The following is an 18,052-nucleotide window of genomic DNA, read 5'->3' as shown; positions in this document are numbered from 1 at the left end:
CATAATGCTTTGGGACGCTCCTCCTCCATCACGAAAGTTCTCGAGGATCGTTTTGCGTTTAGAGGCTTTCTGGACGCCAAAGTTGGTCTATCGTTAAAAATTGAGAGACACAGAGTCTCATGTGCTAATTTTCTGCTATTCAATTGAGTCGTGAATTGAATAATTTTGAGAAGAAAACACGATGGGATGCGAAGAAGAAGTCCTGAGGATTGGAAAGAAACTCGATAAAATGAGTTCCAACAGTGATCAAGTAGGTTTTGTTTTAATTAAAAAATTTGTTGCATCTGTGCAACCATCACGCGCAAAATTAATACGTTATAATTTCGTGTTTCGCGCTTTTTATATCACAATTGGGCGAAAATTATGGTACGTTTTGTTGTGGGGATGCAAATTGGGAAATATTTTTCATTCTAATGGACTCCCAAAATAACAATCTAGCCTTTCTTCTATGGGAATGGTAGTATGGTGTGTGTAGGGTGGTTAGAGCTAGACGCGCCGCGGCTGTCTTTGTAGTTTTTTCCGGCGGCTCCCGCCTTTTTCATTCACACTAAGCCTTTGGCTCGCATCTTTATCAAAGCATGCCTTGATCAATGATCCACACATCGCGAGGGACTCGTCGGCATTATAGAAATTGAAAACAATGGAACCATTAGATAAATTTCATTTAGGTGTAGTTGACATAACGTTTTCATTAAAATTTAGACCCAAGCATTGGAGCTGTTAAAGATCCTAAGAGATCTGCCAATAACATTGGATGTTTTGACTGTAAGTTCAATTTTATTATTGTAAATTGACGTGAACAATTGCATATTGTTTCATAAATTGTCAACAGCGTACCCGAATTGGAATGTCAGTAAATGCTCTTCGTAAATCATCTTCTGATGATGAAGTCATTTCACTTTGTAAGATTTTGATAAAGCAATGGAAAAAATTACTATCCGGTAAATTTAACTAAGATTTTTATTACGTTGAAGATTTAATTTGATTTCTTTGGTTATTATAGGTTCTCCTGGAAATAAAGGAGAAAGTGGTGGTAGTTCGGGAGGAGGGTCACACAAGGAAAAAATGGATACTACCAATGGTGGATCCGGAGATGAAGCTTCGAGTGGAAAATCTGGGGGTCAAACAACTATGCCATCATCGTCAACCTCTAAACCAACACCACCACCCGTACAACAACCCAGACAAACATCTTTCCCAGCTGAAACTTCAAATTCTGTTCGACTGAAATGCAGAGAAATGCTTGCCAATGCTTTAAAGCAAGAAGATGCTGGTAAGTATTTATTTTTATTTATACGGAATTTGTAGATAAAACATTATTAATCATCTTATTATTTTAATTTTAATAGATAAAGCTGATTGCGAACTTGCTGAAGAACTCGGTGCAAAGATTGAAGATTATATCCTTTGAATTGCTCGCTCTTGATTAGTTCTGAGTTCAAAGTTGTTTGTTTATTGAATTTTTGCGTTCCTTAACTATAACAGCACCTATTTTCAAAGAATTCAAAGATACCAACATGAAGTACAAAAACAAAGTTCGCAGTCGCATTTCCAATCTAAAAGACCCCAAAAATCCAAATTTGAAGCTCAATGTTATGTCCGGTGCTATTGCTCCAGAGAAATTAGCCGTTATGACAGCTGAGGTGCGTAATATTCATTTTTATTTATTTATTTTTTAATTTTTTATTTATTTATTTTTAAATTTTTTATTTATTTATTTAAGTTATTATAATTAATTATAAATTTGTAATTTATATTAATTAGGAAATGGCCAGTGAAGAGATGAAACAGTTAAGGCAAAAATTCACCAAAGAAGCCATCAATGACCACCAGATGACGCTAACTGGTGGAACCAAAACAGATCTACTGAAGTGTGGAAAATGCAAGAAAAGCAATTGCACATACAATCAGGTGCGTTTTGAAGGCCTAGATGAATGATCTTTGGTTAAAGGTTGAGATTTTTTGTGACTGAAAAATATATATATATATGGTAAGAAGGTGGGGGGAAAAGTATGTGGCGCCATCTAGTGTTTAGCGGAAAATAAAATGTAGTTTACTTCATTGCGTATCGATGGCGCCACTAGTGTCGAGAAGAAAGTGATGACGTAGTTTACCGCGCTGCTAGTATCACGTGACTCATTCGATCTCCTTTAAGTCATGTTGTACATGGAATGTCGGTTTTTTAACAATTTTTTGGGTTAATTATTAATTTACTTGTGTAAAGGTACAAACAAGAAGCGCTGATGAACCTATGACAACCTTTTGCTACTGTAATGAATGTGGACATCGATGGAAGGTAATATTTATAATAACTAAATTGTTCCTTTATGTTAAGCCTTGGTTAACTTTTCATGGTAGAATTGGAGGTTACAGATACGTTTTGCAGTTAGTTTTAAGCCTATTATTGCGCGAACAGCATTAATTTTAGAGTTTTATTGAGTAATGGTTTATGTTTGGTCTGATTTCTTTAAAATTAGTTTATAGTTGGATTAGTTGCCAAACCGTTTGGTTATTACTAAGCCTCGGCTATAATGGTTTCTTCTTTGTTTGAGGCCTGAATTTTTCATTAGTTATGGTTGAATCCCAACTGTTCCGTTACGTTAAGCCTTGGTTAACATTTCTAAGAATTAGAGGTTAGTTTTAAGCCTATTATTGCGCGAACAGCATTAATTTTAGGGTTTTAATGAGTAATGGTTTGTATTGTGTCTGATTTCTTTATAATTAGTTTATACTAGTCCCTGAACCATTTGGTTATTACTAAGCCTTGGCTATAGTTGGTTTGTGTTTTAGGCAATGGTTTTAGGCATTAAGTTTGTTCTTAAAGTAATTTAGGCCTAAATATTTCATTAGTAATGGTTGAATCCAGCGTAAGGCTAAAAATTTGTATCTTTGGTACGACAATATTATACGCAATGTTTGAACATGGCAGTATTTTTGCCTTTACATTGCAGTTTTGTTAAACTGGGGAAAAAAACTACTCTGTGGAGCTTCTAAGTGGAGTATCTGTTTTTGCACTTTCGTTTTGTAGCTTCGATAAAAGTTTATCGATGAAAAATACCTTCACTTTCATTCTTCGTGTAAATAAATAATAAGCTTTTACGTTTAAAAATGATTTAATATTACTCAAACATCATCATCATCTCTTTTTCAAACAAACTGCGTGTAAAGTTTAGGCAGACACGTTGATGGTAATTAAATTAACATTTATCGTAACTTAAATAATAAATACAACATAAGTTTATAAGATATGTTCCATAAGTATAACACGACAAGTGAGAATTGACTACACTAGGCTTTTCAGTCCATCTTCCTATTTAGTCTGTACTAAGCCTTTGACAGCGCCTCACCAGGCGTCGCTTTACCCCGAATCTATGACCTACGTCACTTCATGACAAGCTCCAGTTTGTAAGTTGTAACTAGTGAAAAACTTACGGGACATACCTCATGATACAAACAATAACAATCAAAATATAGAGAACCGTATGGGGGGAAAAATTGCATTGAACGAATGAAAGACTTCGTTTTAAGTTTGCTTTTAACAACTTGGGTGACGTAGTAGTTCCTACTATTAATTAATTTATAACAAAAACAATATATATTGAATAATTTACAATTCTTATAAATAAATAAGGGGGGGGGGGCGTTTTTATCAGCATTTCTTCCATTTAAAACTTAAATCGTCTATCGCGATCAAACCATCTTCAGATTCAACGGTATTAGCTTCAAAAAAGAACTGTAATGAAAAAGAAATACATCATTAGGCTTAGCAGTTTGATAATTGCAAGGATGATGCGGGAGAGGATGGGAGAAATAGGAGGGCTGATTGTGGAACGGCTCAGGTTAGGTGGGACGTCAAAAAATGGGGAGGAATAGTCGGATTCGACTGTAATTGGTTCGTCTGTAGCCCTTCTTAGCCAATTACTACGCAGTCTGACTATTCCACCCCCTTTTGTGGCGTCCCACCCAACCTGAGCCGTTCCACAGTTAGCCCTCCTATTTCTCCCATCCTGGTTCGTCTGTAGCCCTTCTTAGCCAATTACTACGAAGTCCGACTATTCATCCCCCATATTGTGGCGTCCCACCCAACCTGAGCCGTTCCACAGTTAGCCCTTCTATTTCTCCCATCCTCTCCCCGATCATCCTTGGTAATTGGTGTTAAGTTTAATTAACTTACTCTGAAACTCGTTTTTATCGGTTTAATGTTAAGTTTGATTCTTTTCCATTGCAAAAGCGACGGTTTATATTCTTGAAAAATTTGATCTAAACCGTTTTCGCTTTGAACGTAAACTCGAAAGGAATCGGCTCCTATTCCGCTGAAATGTAGCTGGAAAGATAGACAACCTTCCTCTCTGTCGTAACTTAAAAAGTTAGACGAGAGAAGTCTCGCCGGTAAATCACTGGCTTCCATAGCGGAAACGGCCATATAACTTCCTAAATTTAAATCAAATTTATTAGATTTTTAATTATAAATAAAAATGGGGGGGGGCTTTTCTCACCGGCGCCTGTTGTATGGTCACCCAAAAGTGTTAGTAAAGGGCCCGATCTCTTGTTCCAATTAGCTAAACCCGGTTCTTCTTGATTGTAAAGACCACATTGTTCAGTTTCAAAGTCGCAACTGAAGGGAGGTACTTCCGGTGGCGTGGGTCTAGCGTAACCTAAAATAAATTGAAATATCTACATTAATATTTTATTTACCAAACATTTTGATTTGTTTATATTTGGTTTACCGTTGCATTCGTAAAGTTTATTAATTTTTCGGATGTCACCGGCGCTTAACTTCAGTTTTTCGCCAACATCTGGTAAGTTTCGAGACGCGTGCGTTCTCGATTCTAAAGTTCGCGATTCCCCGTCGGCCGAGAAGGCGCGACTTCCATACATCATAACGGAATCAAAATCAAACGTTTCGTCTAGTAGGTTATTTTCCCATGGGAATAGCTTTTCAAAGTTTTGTCTTTGACCTAAAGAATTGTAAATTTGGAGGTTTTAGTAACAAAATAGGTGTGATCAGGGATAGATTTAATTTTGGAAGTAGGAATGGAGAACAGAGTAATCTGTGCGCGCGTCGATGTCCCGGACCCCCTTCCACGGGATGGGGGGGGGGTATGAAAGAAGAGGCGGGTCATAACGACAGAGGTAAAAAGGAATTGCGTATTTTTCGACGTCCCCGTCAGCAACGTCATTAAAACGTAGTTTAAGTGAGCCAATAAGATAATTTAAACTTTTCGTTACGTGTTGGAGGGAGGGGCTCTATACTAGGCTATGTATGAGTCGGACTGAAGTAAATACTAACCGTTCTCCATTCCTACTTCGAAAATTAAATCTATCCATGGTGTGATATAAATGGAGCAAAATTGCGTACCATCTTCGATGTTTCCCCATAAAACTTTGACGTGTTCGTCCCGATCGGAACGGGTATGTTCGTGGGCCAATCCTAAGGCGTGTAAAATTTCGTGTAGGATAATTCCCATAGGATGACATTCGTCCCCCAATGATAAGTCTTGTTGTCCACCACCACGACGTCCCAAATGAGACCAACACCTTTAATGGACAAATTAGAGAATTTAAATTTTAGGATAACGCTTTCTTTAACAATTAATATAATAAAAATTATTAAGTTTTCTGTAAGTCCTGATACCTCGATAACCGATTTTAAGTCGAAAATATTCTGTAACGATTTGCCTTACAAAGTTTACCATTTTACAAGTTATGATTAGAGTGTTTTACGGATGACCCATTTAATTTGATAAGGAAGGAACTGAAACTTAAAGACAATGCTCGTTTATTCAAGGGTACATCCGTAAAACACTTCGATCATAACTTGAAAACGGTCGCAAAGTGTCATAGAACATTTCAACTCAAATGACCCCTTAATTAAATTAAATTAAATTTAATTAAGAAACTGAAGGACAATGATTTCTAATTAAATTTAGAAGGGGTCATCCCTAAAACAGTACACTCAAATCATAACTCGAAAACAGTGACACGGACGTCAAAATTTCATAGATAGAAGTTACATTTTCGACTCAAAAATCGATTTCCCAAAAGAACATGCCCCTTAATTTGTTCCATGACAAACTCAAGGTATTTCCCAGGAAATATTTCTAAACTAGAGTTACGACAAATTAAAACAAAAAACACGTGGTTTTCTGCGATGTTTATTTTGATTATCCTATACTATTTTACGTCGGTTATCTAACACGATAGTATTTTAAAATTGTGTGGGCGTAGAAAGCGAAGTTGAATGATGAATCCGTAGATAAGTCAACGTAGACGTTTCGATTTCTACTGGCCCTGCCCGCCAATATCGGGCGCGAAAAACTCCTTGGCCTTGTGCCTTATCGCCAAGAAAATCAATCTTGTTTCAAAACCAGATAAAACATTTTTGTTGAGGGTACTGGAATATACTATGCTATTCCATAAACTTCGCTCCCTTTTTCTCAATGCGATGTGATAATAAAAGGGTTAAGTGTTTTGTAATCTGAGACTGTATACTGTAGGGATTAGCACGTGATTGTCACGCTAACTCCGAGTGATAATTGCGGTCCCTCCTTTTTTAGATTATTTTTTTACGAGCGTTAGTTTTCATTGATATCTTGATGACTGTCTGTCTCTTGTTGAAATTTAAGAGTAGGCGCTAATGCCTTTGTCGTATTGGCAATTTTGCCGTGTACCAAGATATAATCTATATACTCATATATACAACTTTTTAGGCCCAATCTTTATATATATGCATGGTGGTTCTGATAAGTATGCCATCGATTAAAGGGGATGTTCTTTGGGAAATTGGTTTTGAGTCGAAAATGTAATTTCTATCTCCTTTTTGCCCCAAGGGACACTGTTTTCATGTTAGATTGGAGGAGTATTTTATGGGTGACCCTTGAATTAAATTAGAAATCATTGTGTTTCAGTTTATTAATTAAATTTAAGGGGTTATCCGTAAAATACTCTGTACAATCTTAACTTGAAAACAGTGTCCCTTAGGGCAAACAAAATGGAGATAGTAGTTATAATTTTCGACTCAAAATCGATTTCCAAAAGAACATCCCCCTTAATTTATAATCCAGACTTATCAGAAACACCCTGTATAACGCTCGAAATATGACGCGATTAGTCTTATCCCATGACGCATTGCGACGGTAGATTAAAATGTTTTACGTGTTCGAAATGTTTGTTGGTAGTTGAATATCTTTATTATTTAATTATTTTTAACTATTAAGTAATTGAATCTTTATTTATTCCGATTCAATATTGTTTGTGAAAACAGCGTGTACAACATTTACGATCTAGTAAGAAGTGATATATAGTTTATTAGGAAGGTATAAGATGCCTAAGTATTCGCGCGCCATAATCTCAGTCCTCCTTTCATAATACAAGGGGGGGCGTAAAAGGGGGCCCAGCTATTTCGCCTCTCCTCAGTCGGAAAATACGTAATTTTCGTCATTCGCGTCGCGCTGACGTGAGTTTTCAAGAACCAATGAGATGCTAGTTTTAATTTAGAGGCGGGGATTAACTCCGGACCTACGTTTGGACTGGAGATAAAGCTGGAAATGCGGCGAATTTATACCTTCTTCTTATTAAACTAGATATCACTTCTTGGATCTTGTTAGATGAATTTCAAAGGGGCTTACCCATCTTTTTTGGTGAAATGCACGTGATCTGATGGATCATATAAAGGAACTTGTTTAAATTTCAGACAAGTTTCATCTTCAATTTGTTTGATGGCCAATGCAATCTCTCTTTGAAGATGTTCTGCAAAAGAAATAAAAGTTTGGGGGAGGGTTAGATGTGATTGTGGCCCAGTCAGATTATTGACGAATTTTGTAGGAGAATTTATCAAATTCGATCAGGTCGCGAACCACGTTATCTGGGTCCTAAATATTGGTAGTTTTTAGGGGGCTTGACATTAAGCATTGGCATATATAGATCCGTGGACATTAGATAATGGTTTAAGCCAATAAGAGCTTGGGACCCTTTTATCGTTAATTCATTTCGTCAACTTTTTATTGTATTGACAAAATCGCGTAGATTAAGTTACGTAAGGCTATTCACATCCTGAAACATTTTTATCAACTCTTAAGGTGTTTAATCTAATAATAAAAAAGAAGTTAAACTTTGGAGTTTGGTCGTAATGGACCTTATACCTCGTCGGTGATGACAAGTACTTGAAAAAGAGTTAACCTTCGAGAGCTATTTTTGGTGATACCAGCAAAGAAGTATTTCTTATCCCCCGTATCTTTATAACAATGACAATTTGTTTTGAAGTGCCTACTTTTCTAACGACGTTAAAATTACTTAGAGATAGTGGGAAAGACCTTTGCTGTTTAAATTAGTTGGTCAACAACCCAAGTTAGGCTTGGTTCTAGATCTTAAGCCTAATTCTAGGCTTCGTGTAATTAATCAACATCCCCTATTAGACGTTCGAAACTGTAAAAGTTAGGCTTAGTTCTAGATTTAGAAATACATCCTTAAGCCTAATTTCAGGCTTAGTTCTAGACGAGTTGTAGATTTAGAAGTATATCCTTAAGCCTAATTTTGGACTTTGTGTAACTAATCATCATCCCCAATTAGACGTTCGTAACTCTAGAAGATGGAGCAATAACTATGTTCCTTAGTTTATCAACAAGTCGAGTTTGGCTCATCTAATTACAGTATAAATATTATTTAACAGAGCTATATTTTTAGCTAAACAACTTATTTTTCATTCCAAACTTAATCTGCAATGCATTTAAGCCAAATTTAGCTAATACAATATAATGGTGTTTGGGTATGTCTTCTAAAGAACCTTTAGAGTAGGACCGACTAGATAGTAAATCCCAGGATCATCTATAGACCATCAATTACGTCAATATGAGTGAAATTGATAGTCTATCTCTTGCTGATGCAAAAGTGGGGATGACTAGACTTTATGCTTTTCTTTTTCGTCTATTTAACCACGTGCTTTAGAAACAAATACATATTTTAGGCGGGAAATGCAATACTCCCAAGTCCCAAGAAGGAAGAAAGAAAGAATTCCGCGAAAACGGGAGCGTAGCGATACGATTAAATTGACTTCAATTATACAGAGGTCAATTGATTGATACTGGAGTTATTTTTAAACCCATTTCTTAAACTTGCGTCATTACGAGAGGAAAGTGTTTGCATTTATTAATTTTTTTAAGGCTAGAGCACGTGTTGGAAAGATGGTAGTAATTCTTGAGAAATATGCAATTCACTTTCTTCCTTTTTACATAATTTTTATCTCAGTTTCTTATAAAGACATTTTAGACTTAAAAGAGACTAATTTCCGGGTATTAGATTATTAAAATTGTAATTTTATACTCTTATAACCCCCCAAAAAAATTTTTTATTGGAATTTAATCATTGATATAATAATCATAACTTTTTTATAATGGATTTTGAGATGAAAAATTGGGTTGTTTTTAGTATATTTTTGAATTTTAGACCCCTAGATGATATTTGAAACGATTTAAAGGGTTAGCAAGTGCCCTTAATTTACGTCAATATTAACAGATATGACCTTTAAACTCTTAAATACAGTGTAGAAGAGATCATACCAATTTTAGTTTCTTATGGAATTCGCGATACTGCTGAGGGATGAAATTGGTATATGAAACTACGTGTAAAATTATACATAAGCAAGTTTTCCGCTCCTCTAATGAGTAATTATTAGCATTTTGATTTTATCGGAACTTAGTTCTATAACTTTACTGTCAAAATGAAAAGATTTTTTATTATTATTAATATTTCATGTGTTTGCAATTTAGTATACTGTTTTTCCCCGTCGTCAGTTTCGCGATTCCCAGACAGTTGTGAACTTGTGATCTCTTCCACACTGTCTAATTTGTTATAAAACTGTCTATAGATTATGATTCGAAGATCATAGTTTTTTTTTCCTCTGTCTTGAAGATGAGGTCCCTGTAAATTTTTATCGTAACTTTTGGAGTGGTTTGATGCGAGTCAATTGAGGTTAATTATAAATTGACGTGTTTATTGGAACGCTCGCTCCCAACCTTATCGAGTCTTGGTATATTGAAAGCGGTAAACAAGATATTGTAAACAATATATTACCGATAAATATTTTCTCTATTAGCTAGTTTCCCTGGGAAACAGAGCAATTTTAGATTAGTTAAGTTTATTAGTACTTGAAGACCTTAATTTCATAGCGACAGTGGGTCTACGTTTTCGTATATACAAACCATAATAATTTTGGGGGTAATTAGTTTAAAATCCGTTAAAAATTAATATGGTTGCTGCAAGAAGTGATATCTAGTTTACTAGGGAGAAGGTACAAACTCGCCACATTTCCAGCTTTATTTCCAGTCCAAACGTAGGTCCGGAGTTAATCCCCGCCGCCTCTAAATTACAACCAGCATCTCATTGGTTCTTACGTATTTTCCGACTGAGGAGAGGCGAAATAACCCGACTTGTATTTTACGTCCCCCCTTGTATTTTGAAAGGGTCACTGGGACTATGGCGCGCAAATACTTAGGCATCTTATACCTTCTCCCTAATAAACTAGATATCACTTCTTGGTTGCTGGTAAGTTATTTAAGACGCTTGATTGGTTAGATTTATCTGTACGCATTGTCTAGTTTTATCAGAGGTTTTATTTAATTTTAAACCATAAACACAGGTTATGACCAGGTCAAATTGATAGTTTAGTCAAAATTTAGTTATGAGACTTCGTTTGTCATGACCAAAAGATTGGGTAATTTCTGAATTTAAGTCAAAAATGTGTCGATGTTAGGGCTATTTGAGGGAATTGGTCTATGAATTCTAGCTCATCCTTAGATCAAAAGCTATAACTGGTTAAGAAAAAGGATCAAAACTTTGTAAAGTTACATCCCTTTTATCTTTCCAAAAACTATTAAAAAGAAAATTAACCGACATTCGATACAACAATCGATTAAGAGTAATATTTTATTATAATTTTATTTAATCAAATTAATCGTTTCATGTTTATAGATTTTAACTTATTTCTAATCTCCCAAGGGAATTGTCCTTGACTTCGAATTTAATCATTGAACAGTTAATTTATATAAACGATACAAATGTGGGTCATCTCTCAATACCTACCCTCTCTAATATAAACACTGAACAAAGTTATGATTCCCTCCAAAAAGTATATTTATATATATATTTTGAACTTCGCAATTAAATTTTACCATGGTTTTAAAACCAATTAAGGAAACATAGAAGTGACACGGGGAATCTTTCTGGTGACGCGATGATACCATTTCCTCAACTTAGTTAGACGGGTTTTGAGGGAGGAGCTAGACTAATCATCATGTATATCGAATTTTACTTCGCCCCTTGCACGCGCCTAGGAACTAGCGTTACTATCAACCAATGAAATCATAGAAAGACGTAAGAATTGTGAGGCGTGACAGATAGTACTCAAGCCCGGCCCACAAAACCCGCATAGAAATTAACTTGGGAGACATGGGCGTTACAGTCATTCCTATATCTGTATTTATTCCTGATGATACTTAGAAATGTGGGTGGAGTTTGTTTCTAAAACCGCCCATTTCTCTTATGCTTCACCTTCGCCTTTACACGGTTTTTCTACGAGGAAGTAAAGATTCCTAGTGTCGCTTTTAGTATTTCACTATGCTAGTGTTTCTACTTCAGTAGAAAATACAACATAGGGTACTGGCAAACCCCTGCCTTTCTCTATAGGAGACGCTATGAGAATCTAAAATGTAGTGCCAATTCCCTATTCTTCGGTTTCTTAACGGGAAGGTGTCTAGGGTATAAAGAACGCTAGTCTATCGAATGCAATAATTAACAAAACAAATTAACTTACGAACTGAATTGGCGTAATTATAGTTGACAGTTTTATTGGTCCATAATCGATCAGCGGTTGGGATTCCAGTTTGAAACTGTTGACATTAAGTAAACAATATATTTGTTGTTATTTATAGAAGAAGCGAAGCTCTTTAGATAAATATGTCAGCCCCCTCTCCCTTCTTAAAGCAAAAGTACTCGAAATAAACGGGTTAAAACCGCTTTTATTTAATCAAGCGGCATCTTTCAGACAGATACAAATTACGCGTAGGCCTAGAACTTCTTTTAAATTTATTGAATCATCCAACCCTCTTGAGACGAAAATATAAAGAAAAATGTACATACACTGTTAGAGTACGACAAATCCGCTATGTCTCCTTGATATAATCCTACAGTGTTAAATATCTTAAATTAGTAAAGTAATTAGAATTAGATTAATTAATTAGAAGAAAGGTATAATTACCGCCATTTTGCAATCCAATATCGGTACGATCACCTGCATCGAATATTTTTGAAAAATATGTTAAAGAAAGTTTCATTATAAGTTACTGTTTTATAATATGAGGGGTGGTTGTAGTTTTATGTTCTATGGGTAATTTTGAGTCTTAAATGCTCTATGGGCGATTTTGAGTCTAAGATGTTCGATGGTATTTTGTCCTAAGGACCACGTAAACAATTAAGGTATGACTGCATTGTTTTGTGGATGACCACTCGAATTTAAGTGTGAAACTGAACAGGCAATTCTGGTTTAAAACACTCTAATGTTAACTTGTAGGGAAATATATCATAAAACATTTTAGACTCAAAATCGCCCATTGGAATACCCTGTGCATAAAATTTTAAAGCGCTAATTTAGTTTTAAATGAACTAACCGCACAGTTAAAGTTAATTTAATTTAATTTAATTGCTTAATTAATAATTAGAGAAGTTTAAGAACGTTAATTACCATGCATTTTCGTAGCGAAGGCAACACCCAATACGAGTATATTAATCATGATTGAAACTGATACTCGCATAATACGTTAATAGAAAAACTTTATTTAAATAACGGTTGAAAGAATTTTAATTAACTGGCGTTCGTTCATTAATTAATTAATTAATTAACGGTTTAAATCAACTTTGGCTCGATCAAAATAAAATTAACAATATATTTAGCATCGTAGCTTCCAGGAGCTAACTATATCATAGGCGATGGTGATGAAAGTTATGACTTGAAATTTTGGGGCCATCCACTTTTTATTGCTTTTTCTGGATGAATTTTCCCCTTTCTTGAGATGAAGACGCTAATTTTTTTTCTTCCCTCCTCATGCCCTGTTGAATCATCGCGATTAACTTCTTCTCTTTCTACACAAGAGGAGACGAAGACAGATAACTGATAAAAAGAAAGGAATTTCCAATACCTGATATACAATTTTTTATTTTCCCATAAGTGTCAAAAAATAGACCATTTTAAAGTCTAATTGTTGACAAACACCTATTTTCCTTTCTCTAACTCCCCTCCTGCCTAGCACGTGCTCTTATAGTTAGTACTTTCAACATCCTTATTAGTAGGCAGCATTAACCCTAATCATACTAATTGTCTTAAAAGTAATCGTAATAACCCTTAATTGATTAATTTTAAGTCTTTAACGAGGATAAATGTTAGTCGAATTAAGCTTAATCATAATTTATTTAAGTTTTTGTATGAAAGGGATAAAAAAAATTATGTTTTCGTGTGTTGTTTGATGTTTATGGGTTCGGCCCATGTGCGTCTCAGAAGTTGAAGAAAAGCGTGGATATCACTCTTTCTTCACGTGATTAAGGCGTGATCTAGTTTTAAGAAAAGGCGACGGCAATACTACGTGTAGGTTCGGAATGAAACAAAAGTTACCAAGTCGTCTCTAAACAAGGGATGACACTCTTCATAGAGGAAAGGAGGTCTTCCCCGGGGTTTTCTTCCAATTACCATTCCTTTAACCCGTGTCCCGTGACGCACATTCTTATTTACTGATAGGTTGAAATTTGATCGTGGGTACTTCAAAAATGATGCAACTCTATCGATTATGAAAGGGTCAATAACTGTTAATTATTTATATGTGTTAGCTCTTTTTCCCCTCCTCTTTCTTATCCTGACGTGGCTAGACACATTTGCAAGCATTTCACTCTTGTCAAAATGCTATTTTTATAAAAATTCAATATCTAAATTTAGATAAAGTCAACCTGAATTGATTTTAAAGGAAAAGTGACTTTGGAAATTGTCGTGTCGTCTTTTAGGGTCAGGGTAAGGAGAATTCCCATAGAAATTGTCGAAAGAATGAAAGGGGCAAAAATATTAGGTTATGAGTTGGGTTCAATCGATCTCAGGATTCGGACGAAATTTTTATATTGAAAATCCCTGACTATTCCACCTTATCCCTGACCAAATTTTGCCAATATCCCTGGCCATTTAATGGTGTTTACTACAGCCCACTTCATGATGACACCAGCAGCACATATTTAACATTGGTCGAAGCATGGTTTCATGTACCAAACGAAATCCCTGACCCTTCCCTGACTTTATAAGAAAAAACTTCAAATCCCGGACTTACCAAATTTTGCCAACCAATATCCCTGGCCATTTTAAGGTGTTTACCAGTGCCTACTGCATCACACCTGGCCCATATTTAGCATTGGTCGAAGCTTGGTTTGATGTACCAAACGAAATTCCTGACCTTTCCCTGACTTTATAAGAAAAACTTCAAATCCCGGACTTATTCCCAAATCCCTGACTTATCCAGGTTCAGTACGAACCCTTGATCTATATATGTACATATATGCCTAATTTGCGTTAATATTTTAATCAAAATCTGGTTTTTAAATGGCACAGTTTTTCAGCCTAAAATTATTCATGAAAGAAAATGAGTCAGGATTTCAGATTGATATTTTTATATAAGATTTTCATTTAATCGATTTACAAGTTTTTAAATATACATTATGCGTTTTAGGTGAACCGGTTATCAGGAAAAATATTGTATTCTTTGCTTAAGTTATTAGCTTTGTCCGCCGCTCCGACTGTGTGCAGCATTTGAATAATCTCTCTAATACACCAATTAGCATTCTCTCCTTCTTCAGCCGTTTTGCAACGACCCGCCAGTTGTACCAAGAACCTTTGAAACATGTCCAATTGCGGAATGATCTTGTTTCCCGAAAACCACGCTCTTGGGAAAGTGTTGGAAATGGTTTTGCATTTTTCCACTACACTCTTTGAAGGTGGGAAACTCTGAAGAGCCAAATTGATGTAACGATTGAGAAGACATCCGAGTGATAGTTCTAAAAGGGGCGCTTCGGCAAGGAGACCGTGCCAGGTTAGTATGTTGCGCAGAAGTTTGACACACGTCCAGAATTGTCTGCTGAAGAATACGGAAACTGTTGATGTGCGATTGTCCAGAAGTTGTTTGGGGTAAAGCGGTATAAATATGTCGTCCTCCAAGCTAACTTGGAAACGAGTGACGACAGTTTTAAAGAAGTCTTGCAACCTCTTGCTAGTACCATCTACTGAAGGGTTATCTTGGATGAGTTTTGTCACTGTTTTGACAAGCTTTAGAGTTTGTTTCGTTGATAATGGGTCCCAAGCGTTTTGAACAATGCTAGTCATGTGTGGCAGAACAATTTTATTAATTATGTCTGGCAATAGATTTGTGTCTGGATCTTTCTCCATTTCAGTCCAGGAATCACAGTCAGCATCCCATCCATAAAAAACGAGTGTTCGATACCAAAACATGTTTTGCAATCCTTGTCTCGATTCAAGGGGGTTCCAGTTAAGGAGTTCTAATCTGATGAAAGCGTTGAATACTTTGGGCAAACAAATTGATACATAAGCATCCTTGTATGATTGTAGAGCTTGCTCTTTCCATTTGAGGAAAACCACTTTCACTCCCTCCAAGGAGCCAAATTCTTCCACTACATCTGCAAATACAGATTGCGCCTCTGCGAGAATCGCTTCGTATTCTTGTCTGAATGCTATCAAGTCACTTTCGGATTCCTCGTCATCAGAGGACATGCCTTCATTGTGAGCAACCCTTCCTGCACTCTCAGCTTCCCTAAGTTTTCTGCGTCTCATTCTTCTCCCTTCTCTTTCAGCTACTCTTCTTGATCTAACTTCACTATAAACGGGTTTATCTTCTATGAAATCTGTTGGCAAACCCCTCATAACTTTGTTCGCAATTATGGAATATTCTTCAGCTTGGTCTTTTACATCTTGTTGACGTCTGGCAACCAGTTTTTCAACTCTGGATTTATGCAGGGCCATCAAACGTTGTTCCAAAAGGGCGACTTTCCCCAGTTTTATGTCCATACACTCTGTTAAATCTTCAACGTACGCTCTCATTTCTTGATAGAAGGCAAACTGCTTTGACAGTATGGGTCCTTCTTTGGTTAGTTTTTCGATGGTATCATATGTTGATATTAATTCCTCTTTGTAAGAATCATATTGGAGTTTGTGTGCTCTATGAACTTCCTGTAGTGAAGATAATTTCTCTTGCAATCTGTTTTTAATGGACTGGGTTGTCAAGTTGCTTTTATCTTTGACCATAGTTTGTCCACCAGATGCTTTAATTTGCGCGTGTTTAACAGTTTCATAGCTGGCTAAGTAAGGTCCTGGCGAATTGGAATTATTTGAAGGAGCCAAGTTAAAGAGACCAGTAACTGAGTCCGTTTTTTGAGATGAAGGCATCTGAACTATTCCTACACCTTTACGAATTTGTTCTCTCTCCCAGTTATCCAATTCATCAGCTTCCTCATTTTCAACAGATTGATTTTGAGCTGAGAGAAATGCTTCCCTGGCTTTTTGTCTTTCAACTTCAGCTACATTGACTGAAAAATTAATTCTTCCTTCTTCTTCCTCGTCGCTTCTGTCATTGTCGTCATCTCTGACCAATCTTGATTTGTCTTCATCCAATCTCTGGGTATCATCAACAGGAATGAAGTCTCCCATTTCACGGGCCATTTGACGGTGTTTTTTCATGGCAAATATGGTGGCTGCATCTGGTATGATGCCACTTTTAAGGGCGTTTTTAAATGGGTTAAACTTGTGAGCGTCATCTTCCTCGTCATCATAGTCTGAACCAATGTCTTCAGCTTCTTCACCATTTAAGATGGTACCAGCTTGGTTTGGCTTGTTTTTGGGTTTAGGTATACTTAGGGGTTTAACAATGATTGTGGGTTCGTTTGGGTTGTCAACTCTTGGAGGTGGAGTATCCGTTTTCAATATTGTTTCATCTTCGAAGGTTTTTTCTGGTTTTTTGTCATTGGAACTAATGAGGGTACCTTTTTTACGTTCTTTTTCTCTTTGTTTGACTAATCTTCTACTGTAATTAGATTTTTTAACTTTGAAAACTTCTTCCTCCTCTTCTTCTTCGTGAAAACTTAGTAGCTTTGATCCGCTGGTTTTTTTCGTATTTGTTGGTTCATCATTTTCAACTTTAAATGTTGTTTTAATTTCACGTTGCTCTTCATTATGACCAAGGCTTATTTTAACCGCTCTTCCATGATTTCCGTCAATTTCCATCGGTTCGCTCTTAATTATTTTTGAAGCATCTTTCTCAATGTTGGCTTCTTCGTCAGAATCTTGGTAAGTTATTCTTTGACGAAATTTTCGTGTTGGCTTTTTAAATAGTGACATTTTAACTTAATGCACCCTGCAAAATTATGGGACTTTATCCGATCCTTACACGTTATGGCGTAATAATAATAGTGTTTGGTTTATTATCTATGTTGGCGTGAATGGCGTCTGCTTAACCATAGGTCACAGCCTACTCAATCACGCACTTCGCAGCAGGCTGCGACTGCGACTCTGCGAGGCGGAGAAGGGTGGGTACTGACTGGGTAAACATGACAAAAACTGGAAACTTCAATGAGACACTACAGGACAAAGGATAAAAATGGAAGGGAATAGAAGGCTTAACTTATTTATTTATTTATCAAGTATACATATTCGCTAGGCCTTTTTATGTCTAGGCTTCTATGCAAATAGAAAAAAAAGTAATGAATTATTGAAATAAAGAATAATAAGACAGTGGGGGAAGTTGGGTAGTTTTATTTTTTCAATTTTACGGACACGTATACTTGAATAGTATGAAAAAAGTTAGAATGGTGTTGCTTAAAGGTCGGCTAGAGAGTACGAATTATAGCATAGCAGAGGAAACACTAAAACATGTGACAATCAGTATGCGTGGCATGATATGAACAAGCTTAGGCTTCTCACTAACTTCCCAAGGAAACTGAGTAAAAACCCTAAATAAATATAAAA

At 36.0% G+C, this 18,052-nt stretch overlaps 3 protein-coding genes across 4 annotated transcripts; 1 reads left to right on the top strand and 2 right to left on the bottom strand.

The window, feature by feature from the left end:
- The first annotated feature begins 6 nt into the window (after positions 1 to 6).
- TfIIS (RNA polymerase II elongation factor) lies at positions 7 to 3,109 on the top strand. 2 transcript variants are annotated; one of them, XM_089838792.1, is made up of 9 exons: positions 7 to 250; positions 703 to 765; positions 833 to 941; positions 1,004 to 1,273; positions 1,350 to 1,400; positions 1,489 to 1,643; positions 1,765 to 1,911; positions 2,225 to 2,296; positions 2,930 to 3,109. In XM_089838792.1, the coding sequence occupies exons 1-9, from the start codon at positions 182 to 184 to the stop codon at positions 3,026 to 3,028; spliced, it is 1,035 nt and encodes a 344-aa protein (XP_089694918.1). In that variant the 5' UTR covers positions 7 to 181; the 3' UTR covers positions 3,029 to 3,109. The 2 variants fall into 2 exon arrangements, with proteins under 2 accessions (XP_089694918.1, XP_089694919.1); XM_089838793.1 differs by having other exon boundaries at positions 9 to 250; positions 2,952 to 3,109.
- On the bottom strand, positions 3,095 to 12,838 carry LOC149717396 (zinc metalloproteinase nas-6-like). The gene is made up of 10 exons (XM_089838790.1): positions 12,734 to 12,838; positions 12,251 to 12,283; positions 12,133 to 12,176; positions 11,807 to 11,882; positions 7,629 to 7,749; positions 5,360 to 5,538; positions 4,728 to 4,958; positions 4,497 to 4,655; positions 4,175 to 4,431; positions 3,095 to 3,733 (listed from the first exon to the last, which is right to left on the bottom strand). Exons 1-10 carry the CDS (start codon positions 12,801 to 12,803, stop codon positions 3,650 to 3,652), a joined length of 1,254 nt encoding a protein of 417 aa, XP_089694916.1. The 5' UTR covers positions 12,804 to 12,838; the 3' UTR covers positions 3,095 to 3,649.
- A 1,836-nt stretch (positions 12,839 to 14,674) lies between these two features.
- Positions 14,675 to 17,513, bottom strand: LOC149717395 (PAX3- and PAX7-binding protein 1). The gene has a single exon (XM_089838789.1). The coding sequence runs from the start codon at positions 17,423 to 17,425 to the stop codon at positions 14,747 to 14,749; it is 2,679 nt and encodes an 892-aa protein (XP_089694915.1). The 5' UTR covers positions 17,426 to 17,513; the 3' UTR covers positions 14,675 to 14,746.
- Positions 17,514 to 18,052: the final 539 nt, after the last annotated feature.

This window comes from Phalangium opilio, unplaced genomic scaffold (assembly GCF_054372755.1).
Source record: "Phalangium opilio isolate 3A_F unplaced genomic scaffold, DU_Popi_V2 ptg000003l_1, whole genome shotgun sequence".
Classification (NCBI taxonomy): domain Eukaryota; kingdom Metazoa; phylum Arthropoda; class Arachnida; order Opiliones; family Phalangiidae; genus Phalangium; species Phalangium opilio.
Note: the sequence above shows the minus strand (reverse complement) of the source record. Positions and strands in the feature narration are given on the sequence as shown.